Genomic DNA, 22,547 nt, shown 5'->3' on the forward strand with positions numbered 1-22,547 from the left:
TATCTCCCTCAGCACTTAGAACAGTGCTTGACACATAGTAAATGCTTAACAAATGACATCATCATCACTATTATTATTATTAAATACCTGTTTCCCCCAACGTTCTCTTGGATTGCAAGCCTCATGTGGGATAGGTACTGTGTCCAACTTGATTTTCTTGCATCTATCCCTGTGGTTGGTGCACAGAAGGCATTTAACAAATGCCCCATGGTCATCTTTTTTAACATATTTATTTAATTGCTTAATTTTGTTTTTACCACATTTTCTATGATCACACTCTTTTCCTTAATTTACACTTAGCAATTGCATAATTTATTAAAAGATCATGTCATTTTCTCTGTCAAATGTTCCCAAGTGCCTAATACAGTGAGGTTCATAACAGTGTGAGGATAGTAATACTACTACTACTAATAAAAACAGCAACAATGAGGGTATTTATTTATTGCTTACTATGTACTAAGCACTGGGGTAGATTTAAGATAATTAGATTTGAACCAGTCTTTGTCCATACAGGCCTCACAGTCTAAGAGAGAGGGAGAGCAGTTATCTCCCCATCATTTCGTAGATGCCAAATTTGAGACCTGGAAAGGTTATTTGACAGGTTGAGAGCCAACTGTTGCAAAGCCCAAACTAGAACTTGTGTCTTTTTGCTCTTAATTCCATAATCTTGACATCAGGCCAATGACTTTTAGTTCTACACAAAGTAAATTTGTTATGTCATCCCACGTTGTTGATCCTCAATGGTGATAACAAGTTCTCTCCTGCCCCCTTACTACAGCTGTCCTTTCTCAATGCATTCTCCACAGGTCAGGCTGGGGAGGAGATCTGAATGGGTGGAAGGGGACCACTGATGCCTTCTCCTCTTCCCATTCTATTCAAGATGAAGAAGGGGCATAGAGGTGGGGATGGCATGTATCAGATCTGTTAGAAAAAAGGAAAAAAATTCTAAAGAGCCATAAAGGAGAGGTAAGAATAAGAAATTTTAAAGGAGTGGCTGAGATGGAATGATGGGAGAAGATGGAGAGCAGGAAGGAGGCAGGGTGAGGGTATGGCTTACATGGTTGCTATCTAGGGACTCCATCCTGTGTTGATACACTAAATTTATCTTGTTTAGAGGTACTAGGTTATTTCCTCACTCCTCAAGAAACTCCAGTGCTTACCTAACCTTCTCCACATCAAAAAAAAACTCCTTAGCATTGGTTTTAAAGCACTCAATCACCTTGCACTCAGTCACCTTGCCCCCCCCCCCCCCCCCCACCTCATCTCACTACTCTCTTACTAAAATCCAGCATGCACACTTCACTCCAATAATGCTAACCTTCTCACTGAACCTTGAGTTCATCTGTCTCACTGCTTGAACTCACCCAAGTCCTGCTTTTGGCCTGGAACACCTTCCCTCCTCAAATCTGACAGACAATAATGCTCCTCTTATTCAAAGCGTTATTGAAGGCACATCTGCTCCAAGAGGCCATCCTTAATAATGCCCTCCTTTCCTCTGCTCCCACCTTCTTCTGTGTCATCCTGAATTATTCCCTTTATTCATCCCCCTGCCCAGCCCCACAGTACTTATATACGTACCTGTAATTTATTTATCTATATTAATGTCTGTCTTCCCCTCTAGACTGTAAGCTTGTTGTGGGCAGGGATTGTCTGTGTATTGCTATATTGTACTCTCCCCAGCTCTGCACACAGTAAGCACTCAATAAATATGATTAAAAGAATGAATGAACAGTAAGTGCTCAAAAAATATGATTGACTGACTGACTGTTATAGGACAGCACAATGCTCCACCTGAAGTTGTTCAGAAAGTGATGTTCCTGTCCAGGCTCTAAGAATGCACGGGTTTCAGGGATACAGACCTCACCCCTATCCCTTCCCATTTGGTCTAGTGGGCCCCAACCTTCATCCCCCACCTTGCCCCACCATAGATCCTTACTTTTGTTTCCTTTATGGTATTCGTTAAGCACTTACTTGGTGTCAAACACAGCTCTAAGCACTGGGGTAGGTACAAGTGAATTCGATTGGATATTGTCCCTGTCCTGTATGGGGTTCACAGTCTAATTAGGAGAGGGAACAGGAGAAATGAGGCACAGAGAAGTTACGTGACTTGTCCAAGGTCACACACCACAGAAGTGGCAGATCTGGTAGTAGAACCCAGGTCCTCTGACTCCCAGGTCTCTGTTCTTTCCATTAGACCACATTGCTTCACCTTGTTTCCCAGAGAGCCTTTCACCTGATAAATATGGCAATTTCCACCAAAGGGGCTGGATCTTAGACTAGAAGTTTAAATCCAGAGCTAAGCCTTTTCAGTGGATGCCCTGAGAAGAGAGTGGATCACTGAGGAGCAGTAGCTGCACTGTCACTCCCAGTGTCAGGGAAGACCTAGCCCTAGGTAAAGCGAACCTTTGATCATATGCAACAGTCCCAGGCCTGAGAATATCTGTTACTCTCACACCGGTCTTCCAGGGGGAACTGAGGGAGAGAGCTTCCCTAGAACTCTATGAGGGATTTGTGTTGGGAATAGAAGCTTCCCTTTTCCAAAATGGTCTCATTCTCCTGTCACTATGAATGATCAAGAAAGGACTAAGAACTGAGAAGGTGAGTGAAAACACCACATGACTATTCACCAGCTGAGAAGAATTTTCCCTCTTGCTTAGTAAAACACTGAACATGATTGACTGCCGCCCATAAAGGACAAGATAGAGAATCACCAGAGCAATGACCCTCTTGCCTGCTCTGACCTCAGGCATTGTCTTGGGGAACTGACTCGGTCCATGAAGATGCTGGACTCGTTTGTGGTGTCGGCACAGGACAAACACCAGATAACTGCTAGCCCCACTCATGAGCCCCACAAATAGCAGATCCCAGGCAGACAATCCAACAGCTTTTATCAGGGTGGTTTCTGTACTGACGGGGACAACTGTGCAATATTTAAGGTCCATTGTGATCTTAACACTAGTACTGTTCCGGGGGCCTGTCACATACATCAGTGCACTAATATATATGATCAGATTGAAGATCCAGAAGAGAATGCAGGAATGGATGACACATGTTGATAACTTAGCTTTGATCCTGGCCCACCAAAAAGTACCGGGGCTGATGGTGATGGCCTGGAAGACACTCAGGAGGCAAGTGGTGCAGATAGAAAGTCCCCGGGCCACTCGGTAAAAGTAAATGAGGATTTTACACCCAATATCATCCAGGAGATTTCTCAACCCCCAAGCTGACAGGGTATCTGGTATTCCCCCAGTGAGAAGGATCATGGTGTTGGATAAGGTCAGTTGGGCATTAATGAAGTCTGAGGTGCTGAGCTTGTGGCTGGTGGAGACCAGGCGGGTGTAAAACAGGAGGAGGTATGCATTCACTGAGAGCCCAGCACTGATCTGTAACAGAAACACGATCCCAAAAGATATGTCACTTGTATCCATTCACACAAAATCTCAAGCAGAACCAGACCAATCTGTAGAGAGAAAAAGAAAGAGAGAGAAAAAGAGAGAGAGAACACTGGCTTTTATTAGGTCTTAGAACATATACCTGTGCCACACCAACTTGACAGTGTGCTCAAAAAGAATGAAAAAATTGCATTTATTTCTTAATGTTTCTGTCAAAATCACTATCCTTTTATCTCATTTCCACAAGGATGATCAGAGGGCATTAGTGTCAGACCAGACAATGGAGGCTACATAGTATCAGGATGCCTCATTTGTCTTGTCAATCATTCAATAGTGTCTCCAAGTTGCTACTGGGTGCAGAGCACTACCCTAAATACTAGAGCAAAAATCAAGGTTGATAATTGACATATAGCCCTATTTATTTAAAGAGTCCTCAGTTTAAGAATAAGTGTAGGGAGAGGAGTTGGCACGAAACATATAAGAAAAAATAAAATAATAGAAGCAACTAAAACAACATAAAAAGCAATGACAACACCAAATATCATGCAACCTGATGATCATTACCCATTTTCAGGTTCCTCACTGTTCTGGAACCCAGTAATCACAGGTTTCTGATCATTCTAAATGTTTTGAAAGTGTGCTGTCCTGCTGCCTCTCTCCCTCGTTTCTGTTGTACTCTTCCAAGTGCTTAGCACAATGGTTTGCACTCAGAGGACCCTCAATAAGTACAAGTTATTGAAGGTTTTCTGTTATCTCACTTCTGTGGGACCTATCAGGGCTACCCTTACAGTGGGGAGGCTGGGTGATGTCTCTCCCTGGGCACTCAGCCATGGCAGAGGAGCCACTGAGGCTGCTGTGCCAAGGTCTCTCTGCTCAGTACATTGTCTGCTTAAGGGCCTATGGATGTTTGACAGATGCTGTAATGATCTGGACTCCTCTTCCCAGCGATGAGATCAGTGTCATAAGCCTCTTAAATTTTATTTTGGAAAGACTATCAGGGAATCCTAGGGCAGTGAAAGGTTTTGCTTTGGAAGAACTAAAGGGAAAAGACTGTTTTCTACTAAAAATATATGTATATATGTATTTCAGAAAAAAAAAAGTTGTTTTATGCAGATTTTCAGTTCAGGTTTGAGACCATTTTCACCCTATTTTCCCAAGATGTCCTCTTTGCTCAGAGTCTGGAACAATCCAAACAGCACTGCCTATGCCTTCCACCTTTCAAAATACACCCCCACCACCTGCACATCTGACTCCATCCCTTTGGACCATATCAAAATACTTGTGCCCCTTCATCCTCTTCACTCCACAGAAGCTGCCTTCTCAAAGGTCACCTTCTTGCCAAATCCAAGGTCCTCTACTCCACCCTAATCCTCCTTGACCTCTTAGCAGCCTTCAACACTGCCAATCACCCCGTCTCTTGGAAACATTATCCAACCTCGGCTTCACTGACACTGTCCCCTCTGGTTCTCCTCCTATCGCTCTGGCTGCTCATTCTCAGTCTCTTTCCTGGACTCCTTCTCTGTCTCACACCCCCTAACCGTAGGTGTCCCTCAAGGTTCAGTTCTGGGTTCCCTTCTAATCTCCATCTACACCAACTCCCTTGGTGAACTCATTTGCTCCCATGGCTTCAACTGTCACCTCTATGCAGCTGATTTCCAAATTTACATCTCCAGCCCTGATCTCTCTCCCTCTCTGCAGTCCTGCTTTTCCTTCCTGCCTTCAAGACATCTCTACTTGGATGTCCTGACTTCACCTCAAACTTAGCATATCTGAAAAAGAACTCCTTATCTTTCCACCCAAGTCCTATCCTCCCTCTGACTTTCCCATCACTATAGGCAGCACCGCCATCCTTCCTGTCTCACAAATCCATAGCCTTGGTCTTATCACTCACTATTCTCTCTCAATCAATACACATAATAGAAGCAGCATGACCTAGGGGCAAAAGCACGGGCTTGGGAGTAAGATGACTTGGGTTCTAATCCCATCTCTGCCACGTTTCTACTGTGTGACCTTGGGCAAATCACTTAACTTCTCTGTGCCTCAGTTACCTCATCTGTAAAATGGGGATTAAGACTGTGAACCCAACCTGGGACAACCTTGTACCTACCCTAGAGCTTGGAGCAGTGTTTGGCACATAGTAAGTGCCTAACAAATACCATCATCATTATTACTATTATTATATTCAATATATAACTAAATCCTGTCGGTTCAAACTTCACAACATAGCTAAAATCTGTCCTTTCCTCTCCATCGACACTGCTATCACATCCTTCCAAGTACTTATCCTTGATTACTCTATCAGTGTCCTTGCTGACCTCCCTGCCTCCTGTCTCTCCCCACTGCAGTCTAAACTTCACTCTGCTGCCCCAATCATATTTCTACAATAACATTCAGTCCATATTTCCCCACTCTTCAAAAATCTCCTGTAATTGACCATCCACCTCTGCATCAAACAAAAACTCCTTACCATCACCTTTAAAGCACTCAATCACCTTGCCCCATCCTACTTCACTTTGCTACTCTTCTACTACAATTCAGTTTGCACACTTTGCTCCTTTAATGCCAACCTACTCACTGTACTTCAATCTCATCTATCTTACCACCAATCTCTTGCACTCATTTTGATTCTGGCCTGAAACCCTCTCCCTTTTCTGACAATTACTCTCCCCACCTTCAAAGGCTTATTGAAGGCACATCTTCTTCAGGAGGCCTTCCCTGACTAAGCCTTCATTTCCTCTTTTCTCACTTCCTTCTGCTTCACCATGATTTCCTCTCTTAATAACCCCCTCCCCCCTTACAACTTCCATTTAATAATAATAATAACTATGGTATTTATTAAGCACCTACTATGTACCAGGCACTGTACCAAGTGCTGGAATGGATACAAGCAAATTGGGTTGGACACAGTCCCTGTCCCATGTAGGACTCACAGTCTCAACTCCCGATTTACAGATGAGGTAACTGAGGCCCAGAAAACTGAAGTGACTTGCCCAAGGTCACACAACAGACAAGTGGCAGAGTTGGGATTAGAACTGATGATGTCCTGACTCCCAGGCTTGTGTACTGTCCCCTACATCATGCTGCTTTCACACCATGGTGCTTCCATATTTTATTTATTTATTTATTTATTTATTTATTTATTTATTTATTTATTTATTTATTTACATGAATATCTGTCTTTTTAATCACATCTCTTCTAGCTAATCTTCCCTGATTGATTTCTCATCTCTCCATTTTCCCCTCTCTACCGTCTTTTCAACACTTCCAAGTCCCCTACGCACTTGAGTCTTCACCCTCTATGTTCTTGTCTGTTGCTTATCCTACTTTTACTTAATTTCAGCATATATTTCCCCCACTAGATTGTAAACTCCTTAGGCTAAGGATTGTGTCTTAATTAATTATGCCCTCCCAAGTCTTAAATTCAGTGCTCTGCACAGAGTAGGTGTTCTGTCAGTGTGATTGATTAATTGATTGAGCGCAGTATTGGAGCATGTACATCTACACACAAAATCCCATTTCATCCCAGGAACCCTGTCCACCTGGACTCCTCCAAGCCATCTCATAATTTACAGACACAGTCCTCTGTTTAACTTCCGCTATTTGTGTCAAGCAATTTCCAACCTCACCCCAAAGCCAGTCCCCAGATCCTGAATATTCCCTTTTCAGACTCCCAGCTCTGAGACGCACTGATATAGAGAGAGGGCTTTGTCCCACTCACCTGTGGCCATGACCTCTGACAGTCAAGAAAGCAGTAAAGCCAATCTCTGGCACACCAGGACTGAGGAACCATTTATCAGCTGCTTTTCTCACCTCTTCTTTCCCTTGGGTGGTGATTTGTGTGCATGTTTCTGTGTAGGTGAGAATATGAATGAAAGGCTCACTGAGCATTAATCTCCTGTGACACTCTGACTGAGACATCTCTGTACATTCCCAGTCCCCAATCCCTGCTGCCTAACAATCTAAGAGTAGACATGCTCGAGCCTCTCCCCACTGGGCTGCAGTGCTAATTACCTGCCAGAGAAGCCCCTATAAACACAAAGCTGCATCATGCCCACAACTTGCAGGCCCTGAAAACAATTTTAAAATAAAAAAAATTAAAGCTACTTAGTAGAGCTGAAAAAGAATGATTGACAAATATGACCTTGACAGTTGTTGTTTGATTGGCTATCCCTCTCTGAAGTTGAAACAACAAATGGATTTTTGGGTACGATCATTCCATAAGGTTCATAACTGATGGTGAAGACTGTTGTGTTACAGACAAATGCCAGCCCCTTCTCACCTCTCCAACATGAGGGCAATATGAAGGAAGACAAACTGGGTAGCCAGGCTGACCTAGTGGTGGGATGCCCTCCCTCAACCACAGCAAAACTGGGGCAGGGGACTGTCAATGACAAGAACATATTCCTTCAACTCATCACATGCCCCCACCTTGCAAGCCTTCCTTTTTGCAGATATAGGAGCCATGACAATGCACCAAAATGACATCATGAATCATGGATGAATGCCCCAGAGGTTACAGTCAGCCCAATCTTGCTCACAGTCTAGAGCTGAGTTTTCACAGTGCTCCCTTTGTCATGGCCTAGAAATCAGCAACATTTTCTCTTTTGTTTCCAGCCAAAAATAGTATAAAATTCTGTTCTTCCACTCCTTGCTCCAATTTTCAGTTGTTTAAGCTGAAGTGTAAACTCCTCCTGGGCACAGACTATCTCTCATACTTTTTATGTACATTCTCAAGTGCTTACTACAGGGCCTGATATCCAGTGGTATAAACCCATTCCACTACATAAATCAGTGTAAACATTTTGAAAGTTTTCACACTGAATGATAAGTGGTCCCAGGGATGAGGTTGCTCTAGGCCTGGCTGCAGGACCTGCATCTAAACTCAGCATGCCAGGTCAGCACAATTCCAGCTCCCTCTTACCTCTTCAAAGCGCTTAGTAAAATGCTTTGAACATAGGAAGTGCTCAATAAATACCATTGATTGATTAATTGATTGCTTCTTGCTCCCCAGGCTCACCATTCCCTGCTCCACCCTCCACCCAGGATCCCCTGTCCAATGGCTAGAGCAAGCTTTGAATAGCAGGTTCTCAGAGTAGAAGCTGATGATCTGTTGACCTGTTCATCTGGGTTTTCCAGGCCAATCACCTCAATTCAAGGTCTTTCCTATTCCAGTAATAATAATGACGGTATTTGTTAAGTGCACACCATGTGCCAAGCACTATTCTAAGCACTGGGTTAGATTCAAGGTTATCACATTGTCCCACGTGGGGCTCATAGTCTTAATCCTCATTTTACCAATGGGGTAACTGAGGCACAAAGAAGTTAAATGACTTGCCCAAAGTCACACAACTGACAAATGGCAGATCTGGATTAGAACCTCTGACTCCAAAGCCCATGCTCTTTCCACTAAGCCATGCTGCAGTACTCTGGGCCATCCTAAACCCTGAGTCTTTGGGTAATAGACTGTAAGCCCGTCAAACGGCAGGGACTGTCTCTATCTGTTGCCGACTTGTTCATTCCAAGTGCTTAGTACAGTGCTCTGCACATAGTAAGCGCTCAATAAATACTATTGAATGAATTTCACGAGCTAAGACATCCTGAGATTATGTATTTAATGTTACCACCACCTTGTGAACTTAATTTTAGTTTCCCAAACTTTAGACAGGAATCAATCCAGGTTCCCTATATAATCTTGTTACTTTCTGGATTTTTTATGACTAGGTTTTAATTTATGCTCTTTTGCTCTACTCTTGTTTCTGACATCATTTGGGGTCATCTTGTTATGTATTATTTGCTCTCTGATTTTACCTCATGAGCCGTTCTTTGAGTAAAATGCTTTTTCTCTTTTCTTACATCAAATGAACTATCAAAGTGTCTTGTTTTCCTGTGTGTTTGTCCAAACTGGGATAGTGACTGCTAGCAAGCTTGTCCCTCTGACATGTAAGCATTCCTGGTACTCTTCCTGTTTTTGATATATGACTTTGCTGCTCTGATTCCCAGGCAGTGAAGCTGACAACAATACTCAGAAGCAGATTCTGAAGAACTCTGACAAAACATCTTTTCAGTAAAGTAGAGCAGTGAGATGCCAGGATAATTCTTTCATACAGTTGTCTGTATTGTCATCTGGAAGATGGTGATGGTGGTGGCATCTTGGAACCCTGGTATACTTCAGTGTTAGAAACATGCTGGCTTCCCTACTATTGTTTCAGTGATGCAGTTTTATATTCTGCTTCATAATACAGTGATCTTCCCAAAACTTACCCTAACCTAGCTCTACTGCATTCCTGATTTCTAAATGCTGGATGGGTACAGTTTTCCAGTTGAGTGGCTTGAGATTTTGGTAGAAATAACCATGAAAACTGTGATATTTACTTAGTGTTTACCATACTCCAAATGTTAGGATAGATACAAGACAGTCGACTCAATTCAATCCCTGCTCCACAGTGGGTGAGCCTAGTGGAAAATACACTGTTCTGGGTATTAGGAAATATATAGGTTTTCACACTGTTTCTATAAGATGGCTAATGTGGGCAAAGACCACAAATGCACTTTTCAAAGTGCTTCAGTCATGTCTAATTGATCACTGCACTCTATGCCCCAGTGATAGTGATGGTACATGTTAGGTTGTGCCAAGGACTATGTAAAGCACTAGGGTAGGTACAAGATAATCAGGTTAGATACAGTCCCTGTCTCATATGGGGCTCACAGTCTAAGGAGAAGAAAGAACAGGGATTGAAGCACCGTTTTAGCCATGAGGAAACTGAGGTACAGAGAAGTTAAATGCCTTGTCCAAGGCCACACAGCAGGCAGTGGCAAAGCTAGGATTAAAACCCATATCCTCTGACTCTCAGGCCCATGGTCTTTTGAACTAGACCATGCTGCTTCTGAAGAAAACTATCCCAACTTTCCCAACTATCAGTGAACTAATCTCACCTGCTCCTCAGGTTAAAAATCATGTATTTGTTTGAAAATGCTGACATTAGTTATTTTACACAGTGAGGCTCCAAAATGGAGCCCTGGTCCTCGATCAGACCTCTACACTACTTCCCGTTCTTGAGTTTATCAAGATGTTGTGGAAAATCCCATGAGCAATGTGGTGTCCATTTCCTTTGCAAACACATTTCAGTGGGAATCAAGATCCAAGATGAAGCCGATATCCACAAGTTGTCAGTCCGGGAGGAAAGGAAGCTTAGTCCACTTTTAGCCAGAAGTCACCAGAAGTTCTGGTGCTGTCACTTCTTGGTTTCAGTGGCATCCAAGTTGAGCTGGTGCTTGGACTGATACTTCTGGCAGATCTCTTTAATATCCTGTTCCAACTGGGAGTTGTGGGTAGAGGACTTCCCCGGGAGTTGGTCCACACTTCAACTCTTCATAAATTCGTGGTCCTTACCCTTACCTTTTCCAATCTGTGGTATTCTTAATTGGGCCACGTATATTTTTTCCAAAGATGTTGATCTGATTTTATCTTTCCTTGTGTTCAAAATACTTAGGGTATGATGGTTTTGCAGGTCAGAGAGTCTCATCCCTTCTTTTCATAGTCCCATCCCTTCTTCCTCCTCTTCCTCAGTGTTGATCACCATTATTCCCAGCTTGGATGGCAATGTGTAGCCATGCTCTATCATGGCATTGGTTGTTAACACTCAATATGCTGGCAGCGTGAACTGAGTCCAACTCATCTCCCACTGCCTGGACCATCATACCTGAATCAGTCTTGTCATCCTCTGAGAGTTTTCCTCATCATTCTCATCCACTCACATTGCTGGGCTTCCTGGCATTTCAGTTTCACATTCATTTCTTAATTAATCAAGATCTGAAACACTGACAGTCCTTTAGTATTCTTGATAAATGAATGCTGTAGGAGTTGAGTAGTTCAGGTTCTCTGCTCAGGGCTCTTCAAAGACCCAGATTCACAAAATAGGTGAAGTTGTCTGACCAGACCTCTGGTTTTCAGAATGTGCAAGGAGGGTTTGTAGGAATCATGAAAGCTGCCCTCATCAGATGTATATCAGCATATGGGGGCTTTCCTTCACTCATATCTAAGTCAGTAATTCCCAGTGACCAGATGTCTGACATACAGTCGAACCTAATTTTCTCAAGTATTTCTGTTTTGTTTTGCCATTGTATTGGTGAGCAGGCCAGCTTCCCCAGAGTTGGAGAGCTTTTCATGTCCTTCAGGATTTAACAAGATGTTTCCAGCCTTGGTATTGTGATGCATTTTTCTCATAAAATATAGATATTCCAGTCCTTTAAGGGTTGACTGTAGTATTGCAGCTACTTCATCTTCTGTCAGAATTTGATTTTATAATCAGATGATATCTAACAGACAGCCAACACCATATTACTCTATGCTGCCATAGTACTTGATCACATGAGGGCTGTCACATTGTTGCATTATGGAGATTTCTTTGATAATCTCTTGTAGGTCAGACTCCATAGAACCTTTCTTGATGGCTACAATTTGACCATTTCTTTATGAATAGCTTTGAACACACTGCCATAACACCTTTCTCCTAGTTTCTCCAGAACATCAAACACTTCTTCTGGTTACTTGGTCAAACTTTCATCTAATTTTTTAAGCTGCATGATCTCCATTATATAGCACTGGTTCCTCCATCCTGCTTATAGCTCCATCACCCCACTACCTACCTCCTAGCCCAGCCGAGCCAGGCCTGCCACATCTCTAATGTGGAAATATGACTGGCAGACTGGAAAACGAGAGTACCATTGCATAGTCCACTGGCATTTTAATCAGTTCCTCTGAGCAGGTTCTTGGTTCTGGAGTTTTAGGGCTGAGGCTCATCTATTGATTCCTCTGGGAGACCTTATCGGCATCCCATAAGGGGCTCCTAATCCAAGAGGTAAGAGAGCAAGTGTATTATGCAGCATTTACAGATGAGGAGACCCCATAACTGAAGGTGCAAAGTAAGGCTGCTATTATGGGCCCATTCCTCATAGACTATCTAGTGGAATGCTCTGCTCACATGGCTTCAACTACCACCTCTATGCAGATGATTCCCAAGTCTACCTATGCAGCCCTGAAATCTCAGCTAATCTTCACCTCCACATCACCTCTTCTCTCCAAGACATCTTCACATGTGTGTTACAAAAGCTCCTCACACTCAACATGTCTAAAATCCAACTTTTCATCTTCCCTCCTAAAGAAGGAAGATGAGATGGGAGATGGGAAGGATGGTAGTACCACCCACAGTGATGGGAAAGTCAGGGAGAGGACAAGGTTTGGGAGAGAAGATAAGGAGCTCCATCTTGGACATGTTGAGTTTTAGGTGGCGGGCGGACATCCAGGTGGAGATGTTCTGAAGGCAGCAGGAGATATGAGCCTGGAAGGAGGGGGAGAGAACAGGGAAGGAGATGTAGATTTGGATGTCATCTGCATAGAGATGATAGTTGAAGCCATGGGAGCAAATGAGTTCACCAAGAGAGTATCTACCCTAGTGCTTAGAACGGTGCTTGGCACATAGCAAATGCTTAATGAGTGCCATACTTATTACTTATTGTAAAATGGGGATTAATACTGTGAGCCCCATATGATGGCATTTGTTAAGCACTTACTAAGTGCCAAGCACTGTTCTAACTGCTGAGGTAGATGCAAGATAATCAGGTTGTCTCACAAGGGGCTCACAGTCTCAATCCCCATTTTACAGATGAGTTAACTGAGTCACAGAGAAGTTAAGTGGCTTGCCCGAGGTCATACAGCAGACAAGTGGCAGAGCCTGGATTAGAACCCAGATTTCTCTGACTCCCAAGCCCTTGCTCTTTCTAAGCTACGCTGCTTGGGACGTGACCCATCCTGATAATCTTGTATCTAACCCAGCATTTAGTACAATGCTTGGCACATAGTAAAGGATTAACAGTTACCATTAAAAAAATACAACAGAGTTGTTAGACATGTTCCCTGGCCACAACAGTCTAGAGGATGAGATTTTCTGAAGCGGCATGGCGTAATGGATTGAACATGGGCCTGGGAATCAGAAGGTCATGTATTCAAATCCCAGCTCTGCCACTTGTCTGCTATGTAACCTTGAGCTAGTCACTTCATTTCTCTGGGCCTCAATTCTCTCATCTGTAAAATGGAGATTGATACTGTGAGCCCCATGTAGGATGGGGTCTATGACCAACCCAATTTGCTTGTATCCACTCCAGCACTTAATATAGTGCCTGGCACATAGTAAGCACTTAACAAATACCATCATCATCATCACTGCTTGATTCAAAATTCTCTGCTCCATAAAATCCACTACTGGGTTCCTATGTGCCACCATATCAAAAGCAGACTCCTCACAATTGGTTTTAAAGCTTTCCATCAACTCATCTCACCTAACATATTTCTTCTTCACCCACTATTTCCAACCTGCATTCCAATCTTTTTGATGGACTTCCATCAATCACTGGTATTTATCGAATGCTTATTGTTTGTTCAATACACTGTACTGAGAGCTTCGGAGAGTACCCTATAACAGAGTTGGTGATTCCCTGCTCACTTCTAGACCCTCCTCCTTTATCCCCTCACTCGCAATGCTCCCCTAGTTTGTCATGGCCTTTCTGCTATGATTGACCACAGTTCTCCTTTCTCACAGCCTTTCTGAAAGCTTTCCTCTTCCAGCCTCCCGATCATACAAATCTATCAGTCATCTCCAGTACTTAGGGAAGTAATGTGGCCTAATAGAAAGAGCAGAGGCCTTAGAGTCAGAGGACCTGGGTTCTAATCCCAGCTTTGTCACTAGCCTGCTATGTGGCCTTGGACAAATCACTTAACTTCTCTGTTCCTCAGTTTCCTTATCTCTAAAATGGGAATTCAATCCCTGTTCTTCCTCCCACTTCGTCCCTGTCCCACATGAGGCTTGAAGTCTGTCAAACCTGATTATCTTGTACCTATCTTAGTGCTTAATAAGGTGTTTCCTATGTAGTAAGGATTTAACAAATACGATTACTATCGGCATTTATGAACTTACCTATAGCCATCCTCAGCACTTCAGTATGCGTGATTATTCAACTGTTTATCTTAACCCCTCTGCAAATACCATTTTGTCGGTCTTTTCCATTAGTGTACACTTTCTGTAGACAGAGAACTTATCTTTTGTGTGTTTTGAACTTCCCAAGTGCTTAGCATGTGCAATTGTATCCAGTGGATGTTCAATAAATGTTACTACTACTTAAGTCTACTGAGGCCCAGAATAATTAAGCAACTTGACCAAGGTCATACTAAAGGCTAGTAATATAACTGGGTTTATAAGCTAAAGCTTCTGACTTCTAGTCCTGTGTACTTTCCTCTAATTCAGGCTTCCTCCCTATATGAAACTATTAAAATGGTCTATAAATTCAAGGTATTATTTAGGGGAAATAATCTATGACCATCTACACCTGGAGACAATGGAGAGAGAGAGGAAAAGAGTTTGGAATTAATAAGAAGTTTGGAAATTACGTGAAATGGAAAGTCAAATATCTCTGCATGCCAGTGGAGGTGCATGTCAGTGTGTATTCACTGGGGTGTCTGGATGACTGGCACCGGCAGGGAGACTCCCCACCACCCCACCTTCTCCCCCATCTTCCCACTCCATAACCAAATTCACATTCTACATAAATATTCTGGACGTGTGTGTGTGCAGAAGGATAGGAAGAAGCAGGGGGAGGGAGTAGGGTGAGTAGGGAGTAGGAGTCTGCCTCTTCTCCCCTCCCCTTTCCCCCTACTCCCTCCTATCCTTCTGCTCTGCTCCATCCTTCACCCTCCAGTGGTTTCCTATCAACCTTCGTATCAAGCAAAAACTCCTCACTATTGGCTTCAAAGCTCTCCATCACCTTGTCCCCTCTTACCTCACTTCCCTTCTCTCCTTCTACATACCAGCTCACACACTCCGCTGCTCTAGTGCTAACCTTCTTATTGTGCCTCGTTCTTGCCTGTCCTACCATTGACCCCTGGCGCACATCCTACCCCTGGCCTGAATGCCCTCCCACCTCAAACCTGCCAAACAATCACTCTGCCCCAGTTCAAAACCCTACTGAAGGCTCATGTCCTCCAAGAGGCCTTCCCAGACTAAGCCCCCTTCCCCTCAACATCACCTGAACTCGCACTCTTTGCTGTTCCCCCTTCCCTGCTCCACAGCACTTATGTATATGTGGATATATCTATAATTCTATTCATTTCTATTCATGCCTGTTTACGTGTTTCGATGTGTATATATCTATAATTCTATTTATTTATACTGATGGCTGTTTACTTGTTTAGATGCTGTCTTCCCCCTTCTCGACTGTAAGCCCCAGTGTGGGTAGGGATTGTTTCTCTTTATTACTGAATTGTACTTTTCAAACATTTAGTACAGTGCTCTGCACACAGTAAGTGCTCAATAAATACGATTGAATAAATGAATGAAAGAATGTGGAAGAGCAAGCCAAAGGGCAAAGAATGGAGAATGACGGGGGAGATGTGTGTCGGGAAATGCCACATGGTCAGGGCAGGGATCCACCTGACTCTTGCTCCCCCCTGAGGACTCTCCCCAAGACCAAAGGCAGTTTGGCCCCTGGCCATAGCTGAGAGGACTGGCTGAGGGTAGGTTTTCCCACCGTCTTCTCTACTCCAGTCTCACCACCCAAAATGCTGACACAAAATGCAGAGTCAACGGTGCCTGAGTGGAGGTGCAGTCTTGCTCTAAGAAGAGCAAGCCACAGGGTGAATGTGAAGAGAACAGGGAGGAGAGGACTACGAAGACTGCCCAACTCAACTGTCATAGTTCTCTTCCTTCTCAACTGCCACTGTGACTGTAATGCAGTGGTGTAATGAAATCATCATGCAGCACTGTAAATGACATCAGCTGAAGCAAGGATCATGAGAAGGGGGTCTCACTAGACCGTCCATCCCTGTGCCCAAACATTAGTTAATATGGCCCTCCACACCTCAGATTTTCAGTTGCCTGAACAGCTACAGATGTCCCATAATTATCAGCAACTCTCCAATAGGAATAATCTGCAAAACAACAATTCTCTAGACTGTAAGCTTGTTGTGGGCAGGGAATGTGTCTGCTTATTGTTATATTGTAACAATAATTACAATAATAATAATTATGGTATTTGATAAATGCTTACTATGTGCCAGTCACACTAAGCACTGGAGTGGATACAAGCAAATTGGGTTGGACACAGTCCCTGTCCCATATGGGGCTCATAGTCTCAATCCCCATTTTACAGATGAAGTAACTGAGGCCCAGAGAAGTGAAGTGACTTGCCCAGGGTCACACAGCAGACAAGTGGCAGAGCTGGGATTTGAACACATGACCTCTGACTCCCAAGCCCTTAGGGGATGACTGCAAGGAAACATGGACTGGTCTCTTCCAGACCCATTTCATTGTAGCCAATTCCCTCAGGGAACATGGTTGCAGGACAGAGAGATAAATTTACCTTCTCTGAATTCTTCTCTCTGTACCTATGGATGCCAGGCTAGGACTCCTGCAAATCTATACATTTTTTCCCCTCCTCTAGAATCTTGAATTCTGGAATCCAACAAGGAGAATATTATTCATTCAATCATATTTATTGAGTGCTTACTGTTTACAGAGCACTGTACTAAGTGCTTGGAAAGTACAAATCAGGCAACAGACAGAGACAATCCCTCTCCAAAAATAGGCTCACATTCTGGAAGGGGGAGACAAACAAAACAAGTCAACAGGCATCAATACCATCAAAATCGATAAATAAAATCATAGATATATACACATCATTAATAAAATAGAGTAAAAATTATGTACAGATATATACAAGTGCTGTGGGGAGAGGAAGGGGTAGAGTAGAGGGAGGGAGTAGGGGCAATTCATTCATTCAGTAGTATTTATTGAACACTTACCATGTGCAGAGCACTGTACTAATCACTTGGAATGTACAATTTGGCAACAGATATAGGGAGGCCTCAACCTGGGATGGCTTCCTGCAGGAAGTGAGCTCCCTCCTGCAGGAAGTGAGCTCTCAGTAGGGCTTTGAAGAGGGGAAGAGAGCTAGTTTGGTGGATGTGAGGAGGGAGAACATTCCAGGTCAGAGGTAGGATGTGGGCTGGGGTTGACGGCGGGATAAGTGAGAACAAGGCACAGTGAGGAGATTAGTGGCAGAAGAGTGGAGTGTGCAGGGTGGGCTGTAGACGGAGAGAAGGGAGGTGAGGTTGGAGGGGGTAAGGTGATGGATATTTATCTTGCCAAGTGAATCTCTATGATATCATCCCAAGATTTTCTATACCAAAATGGCTGAGGGGTTGTCCCAAGGTGACCCTGGGGTACCGACCATCTCAAGGTCAAATGCTATCTCGTGACCTCCTGAGCCAGCAGGCGGAACTTGGAAGTCAGGGTGGGACACCGACCCCAAAACCAAAACTGCCAGATTGACAGCCCAAGCTGGGAATACAGAAGGTGCCCCTCGCCCCCATGCCAATCAAATTAGGAATGGAAGAGTGGGGAGGGCAGAGATTGGATAAACTGAAGCCGGAAGCTGGAATGGCCTAAGGGCACAGGGGATAAATACCTGCCGCCTCTAACCTTCTGTGCAGAGGAATGGAACTCGCAGCAGCAGGCTGCAGGTCGCCTCCGTCCAGAGTGTGAGAAGGCCGCTCTGCCTGCACCGAGTGAGGAGCTGTGAGATGGGTGAGTGTCCCGTCCTGCTGAAAGCTCGTGGGGTTGGAAGCCAGATACTTCACCGTGGGTATGTAACGTTTAAATGAATTTGATGTCTAAATGGGTGCCTCCCCAGGGGGGAGCTAGCTGCCTCACCATGTACAAGTAACCATAAGTGGGTAATGCATAACTGGGTTTAACGCATAAGTGTATGTAACTCATAAGTGTATGTAACTCGTTAGTGTTTAACACATAAGTATATTTAATGCAAAGGTGGATTCCTCCTGGGTGGGGTGAGCACATAGTGGGAGCCAGCCGCCTCACCATGTTGTGAGTAAATCATAAGAGGGCTCAGGTATCCGGCCACACGCAAGTAACATATCAGTGTATTCCTCTCATTAGGGAAGCTTTAACACCATATTTCTCCCAAAAGGGAAGGCCGATTTGTTGCATCTAAATAATTGATTAATTAATTAATTCAATTTGCGCCGTGGAATAAATTCTATACAAAATTCAGGTTTTCCATCCCCAGCCTCTCTCTCTCTCACTGCGCCGATTCCATAAAAACCTGCTCTGGGGACGGGTGACAGGGGTCTCTTCCCACATCCACTTGGTCCCTGGCCTTCTTTTCCCATCTTCCTCTTTTAGTAACTTCTACAGTTTCTTCTTCCCACTTTGTCTGGGTGGGGGGCTAGCCTAGGTAACTGTCACAGGGACGTTGAGGTCAAGTGGCCCTTTAAATGGGGAGGAGATAATGTTCAGGGTGGTGGACATATATCAGATACACAACAGAGACTGAGAGCTTAGATTTTCCCCTAATCAGATCATGGCAAATACCCTATATACAGATTTGTCAACTAATCAGATCCTGCTTCAGGGAGCCAATTAGATAAGAGGACTGGAGGGGTAGACATAGATGTTTTAAATGGAAGATTCCAAACAACAAAAGTGTTTGTCATGGAGTTGGAGGCTAGCAAGCCATTGTTTGACATGCTGCACACCTTCTTCTTATAAATTCTTTCTACATGGGTGCCCCTTTGGCACCTTAGAACTCTTAAAATGACCTCCACATGACCTGTCTTAATCCCCCCTTTTATCTAATTTTCCCATCCCAAATTGACACCAACACCATCCTCCCATTTCCTTTAACCTATAGCCCTGTCATTATCCTGGACTCCTTCCTCTCCTTTATCTCTCATACTCCTGCTACCAAATCCTGCCTACTTTTTTTAGCAGTAGTAATAGCATTTATTAAGTACTTACTATCTGCAAAGCACTGTACTACCTGCTAGGAGAAAATACACTGGTGGGAATTAAACAATATCCTTCTTGGGCTCAGTCCAAAATATTTCCAGAATCTGGCTTTTGTCTCCAACCAAACTGGCACCATACTGATCCAGGAACTTGTTATATCCCACTCAACTATTGCATCAGCCTAGTCACTTACATCCCTGCCTCCAGGCTCCACTTTCCAGTCTATACTTCATTCCACTGTCCAGATCATTTCTCTAGAACAAGCCTCTGCCCATGTCTCCCCACTAGTCAGTATCCTCCAATGGTGGCTCATTTCTCCCCATATTGAGCAGAAACTCCAATTAGATGGATCATTAAGCTTTAAGGCACTCAGTAAGCTCTCTCTTTGACTTATCCTTGTGTTTCTTTCACCCTATCCCAACTTTTTTTTAATACTACTGGTTAAATGCTTATTATGGTCAAGCACTGTTCTATACACTGGAGTAGATGCAAATTAATCAGGCCAAATTCAGACTCTGCCCATAAGGGGCTCACAGTCTAAGTAGAAGGGAGAGCAGGTATTGAATCCCCATTTTATAGTGGAGGAAAGTGAGGTGCAGAGAAGTTAAGTGGCTTACCCAGGGTCACATAGCAGGCAAGGGGAGCAGACAGAATTAGAACCGGTTCTCTGGCTTCCAAGTCGTTGCTTTATCCACTAGGCCATACTGCTTTCCAAGACTTGCAAACTGCATTCCCTTCAAGTCGATCTCCTCACTATATCTAGGTCTATCCACTGTCACTGACCTGTCACCATTGCTCCCTCCCTCCCTCCTTCCTGGAATTTCCTCCCCCTTCAAATCCTGCAGACTACTGCACTGCCTATCCCCAAAGAACTTTTAAAAATCTCATCTCCTCTAGGAGACCTTCCAGATTAAACTCTCTTCTCCCCACCTATATCCCCCCAACTCCTACTTTGGCACTTCTCCCCTACATACATGCATTCTTAGCCTCATAGCTCTTCGGTACATATTTTTAACTTTTTGCTTCCTCTTATCTGTAATTTATGTTACTGTCATCTCTCCAACTTGATGGTAAAATCCTTGAGATCAGGGACTATGTCTACTAACTCTCACAAAGTCTCCCAAGTGCTTAGTACAGTGCACTGAACATAGTAGGTGCTCATTCAGTAGGATTGATTTATTGATTGATTGATTGGTTCTTCCTGCTCAGACCCTTTTCTAGGGGTAAGTCCAGAGTTGGAGAGTTGGAGAGTTACAGATCTTCTGGCAATCAGGATTTCCCCTCTTAAATGTATACTTCATTCTGCTGTTCAGATAATTTTTCTAAAACATTATTTTGCTAATGCCTAGCCACCCTGAACAAACCTCCAGCTACCATTTCTCTCTACAGTAAAGAAAAATACAAATTTACTTTCCAGCACTAAATCATCTCTCTTCCCATTTCCTAACCTCCCTCCTCTCGCACTGCACTTGAAATCATTCATTTCCTTATTCTCAATCTATCAATCTGTGGTATTCATTAAGAGCTTACAATGTGCAGAGCACTGCACTAAGCTCTTGGGAGAGTAAAATACAACAGAATTAGCAGACATGTTCCCTGGCCATTGTGAGCTTACAGTCTAGACGGGGGATAGCTGGTCTTTTCACTTCACTGTTGGGAAGAAGGGTGGACTAATGGAAAAACAATAGACCTAGAAGCCACAAGACCTGGATTTTCTAGACCGTAAACTGCAGGATCTGAACCCGAGGGACCATGAGGGTCAAGATGTTCCACCAAGGGAGACACTGAGCCTTTAAAAGCAGCAGAGCCAGCGCTGCAGCTGCCATCTATGTGGACAGCAACAAGGTCTCACATCAGGGTCAGGACATTGCCTTCACAGAGAGCTGCAGAACCAACATAAGTGCTGCAATGGGGGACAGAGAGCTTGTGGCAGAGGGGAAAGGGCTGAGGGGAAATTCAGACCATACTCTTTCCCTACTCAGCTTGTTCACGACTTTCTACTTTCCTTCCCCACCTCCCTGCCCAAGACCTGTCCATCTTCTCAGGAAATGGTAGAAAACACACTTTCTCTCTTGAGGAATGTTCTTGCTCAAACTGAAACACACTGCCAGGCTGCCATCTTTTCAGATCAGCAACTTGGACAGGTAATGCTACAGATATTTGCCAGGGAATGGGACAGAGAGCTGTTCTCCGCAGGAACCAGGACTGACCCAGGCATGTGGCTTGACAACATCCAACTCCTTGCCTGGAAATCCCTATGCTACATTGTCTCCTTCTTCTGCTCCTACAGAATGGAAACTTCTAATGTATACTGCTCTGTCTTCTCTGATCCTCAATCCAGAGTTCAAGCAACAGCATGACAATTGGCCTTGTGGCCTCTTCTCGGCACTGCCATTTCTTCCTTCCTTCCTTCCTTCCTTCCTTCCTTCCTTCCTTCCTTCCTTCCTTCCTTCCTTCCTTCCTTCCTTCCTTCCTTCCTTCCTTCCTTCCTTCCTTCCTTCCTTCCTTCCTTCCTTCCTTCCTTCCTTCCTTCCTTCCTTCCATTTATTCAGTGCTTACTGTGTGCAGAGCATTGTACTAAGCACTTGGAAAGTACAATACAGCGGCAAAGAGAGACAATCCCTGCCCACATGGGTTTACAATCTGTGAGTGGGGGGGGGGGAGACAGACATCAAAACAAGAAAAAAGACATCAATATAAATAAATAGAATTTATTTATAAACAGTGCTGTGGAGTGGGGAAAGGGGGGAAGGGTCATAAGCAGTGACATTGTAAGGTCATATAGCATGTCTCATTAGGGTGGATAGGGTGGGAAGTGGTTAGGATGATGGCTTGATAATTTGTACAGAAGCACACATAGATTCAAATCCCATCCTTATTGGCACTGGGTTTCCTTGCTTCCTAGTGTAAGCACTTCACACCTGCTCAAGGGGCCATTTGGTGTTGACATCTTCTGGATGGTTAAATTCAGTTTGTATTTTCGAAGAAATCAGAAATGTCCCAGAACACAGCATGTGGCTCTATCAATAGGAGATAGACTGAGGACACAAAATTGATACACTCATTCATTCATTTGATTGTATTTATTGAGTGCTTACTGTATGCAGAGCTCTCTTCTCAGTCTGTACTCAGGGAGAGTGCAATATACTATTAATAATAATAATAATGATGGTATTCGTTAAGCACTTACTATGTGCCCGGCACTTTACTAAGCGCTGGGGTGGATACAAGCAAATCAGTTTGGGCACAGTCCCTGTCCCACATAGGGCTCACAATCTTAATCCCTGTTTTACAGATG

General features: G+C 43.8%; 1 protein-coding gene and 1 pseudogene across 1 annotated transcript; both read right to left on the reverse strand.

Annotated features, from left to right (window-relative positions):
* Positions 1-2,498: 2,498 nt before the first annotated feature.
* Positions 2,499-3,428, reverse strand: ORNANAV1R3154 (vomeronasal 1 receptor ornAnaV1R3154). Its single transcript, NM_001253546.2, has one exon. The coding sequence runs from the start codon at positions 3,426-3,428 to the stop codon at positions 2,499-2,501; it is 930 nt and encodes a 309-aa protein (NP_001240475.2).
* Positions 3,429-10,901: 7,473 nt separating this feature from the next.
* LOC103165421 lies at positions 10,902-11,984 on the reverse strand (annotated as a pseudogene).
* Between the last annotated feature and the right edge of the window lie 10,563 nt (positions 11,985-22,547).

Source organism: Ornithorhynchus anatinus, unplaced genomic scaffold (assembly GCF_004115215.2).
Source record: "Ornithorhynchus anatinus isolate Pmale09 unplaced genomic scaffold, mOrnAna1.pri.v4 scaffold_80_arrow_ctg1, whole genome shotgun sequence".
NCBI lineage: Eukaryota > Metazoa > Chordata > Mammalia > Monotremata > Ornithorhynchidae > Ornithorhynchus > Ornithorhynchus anatinus.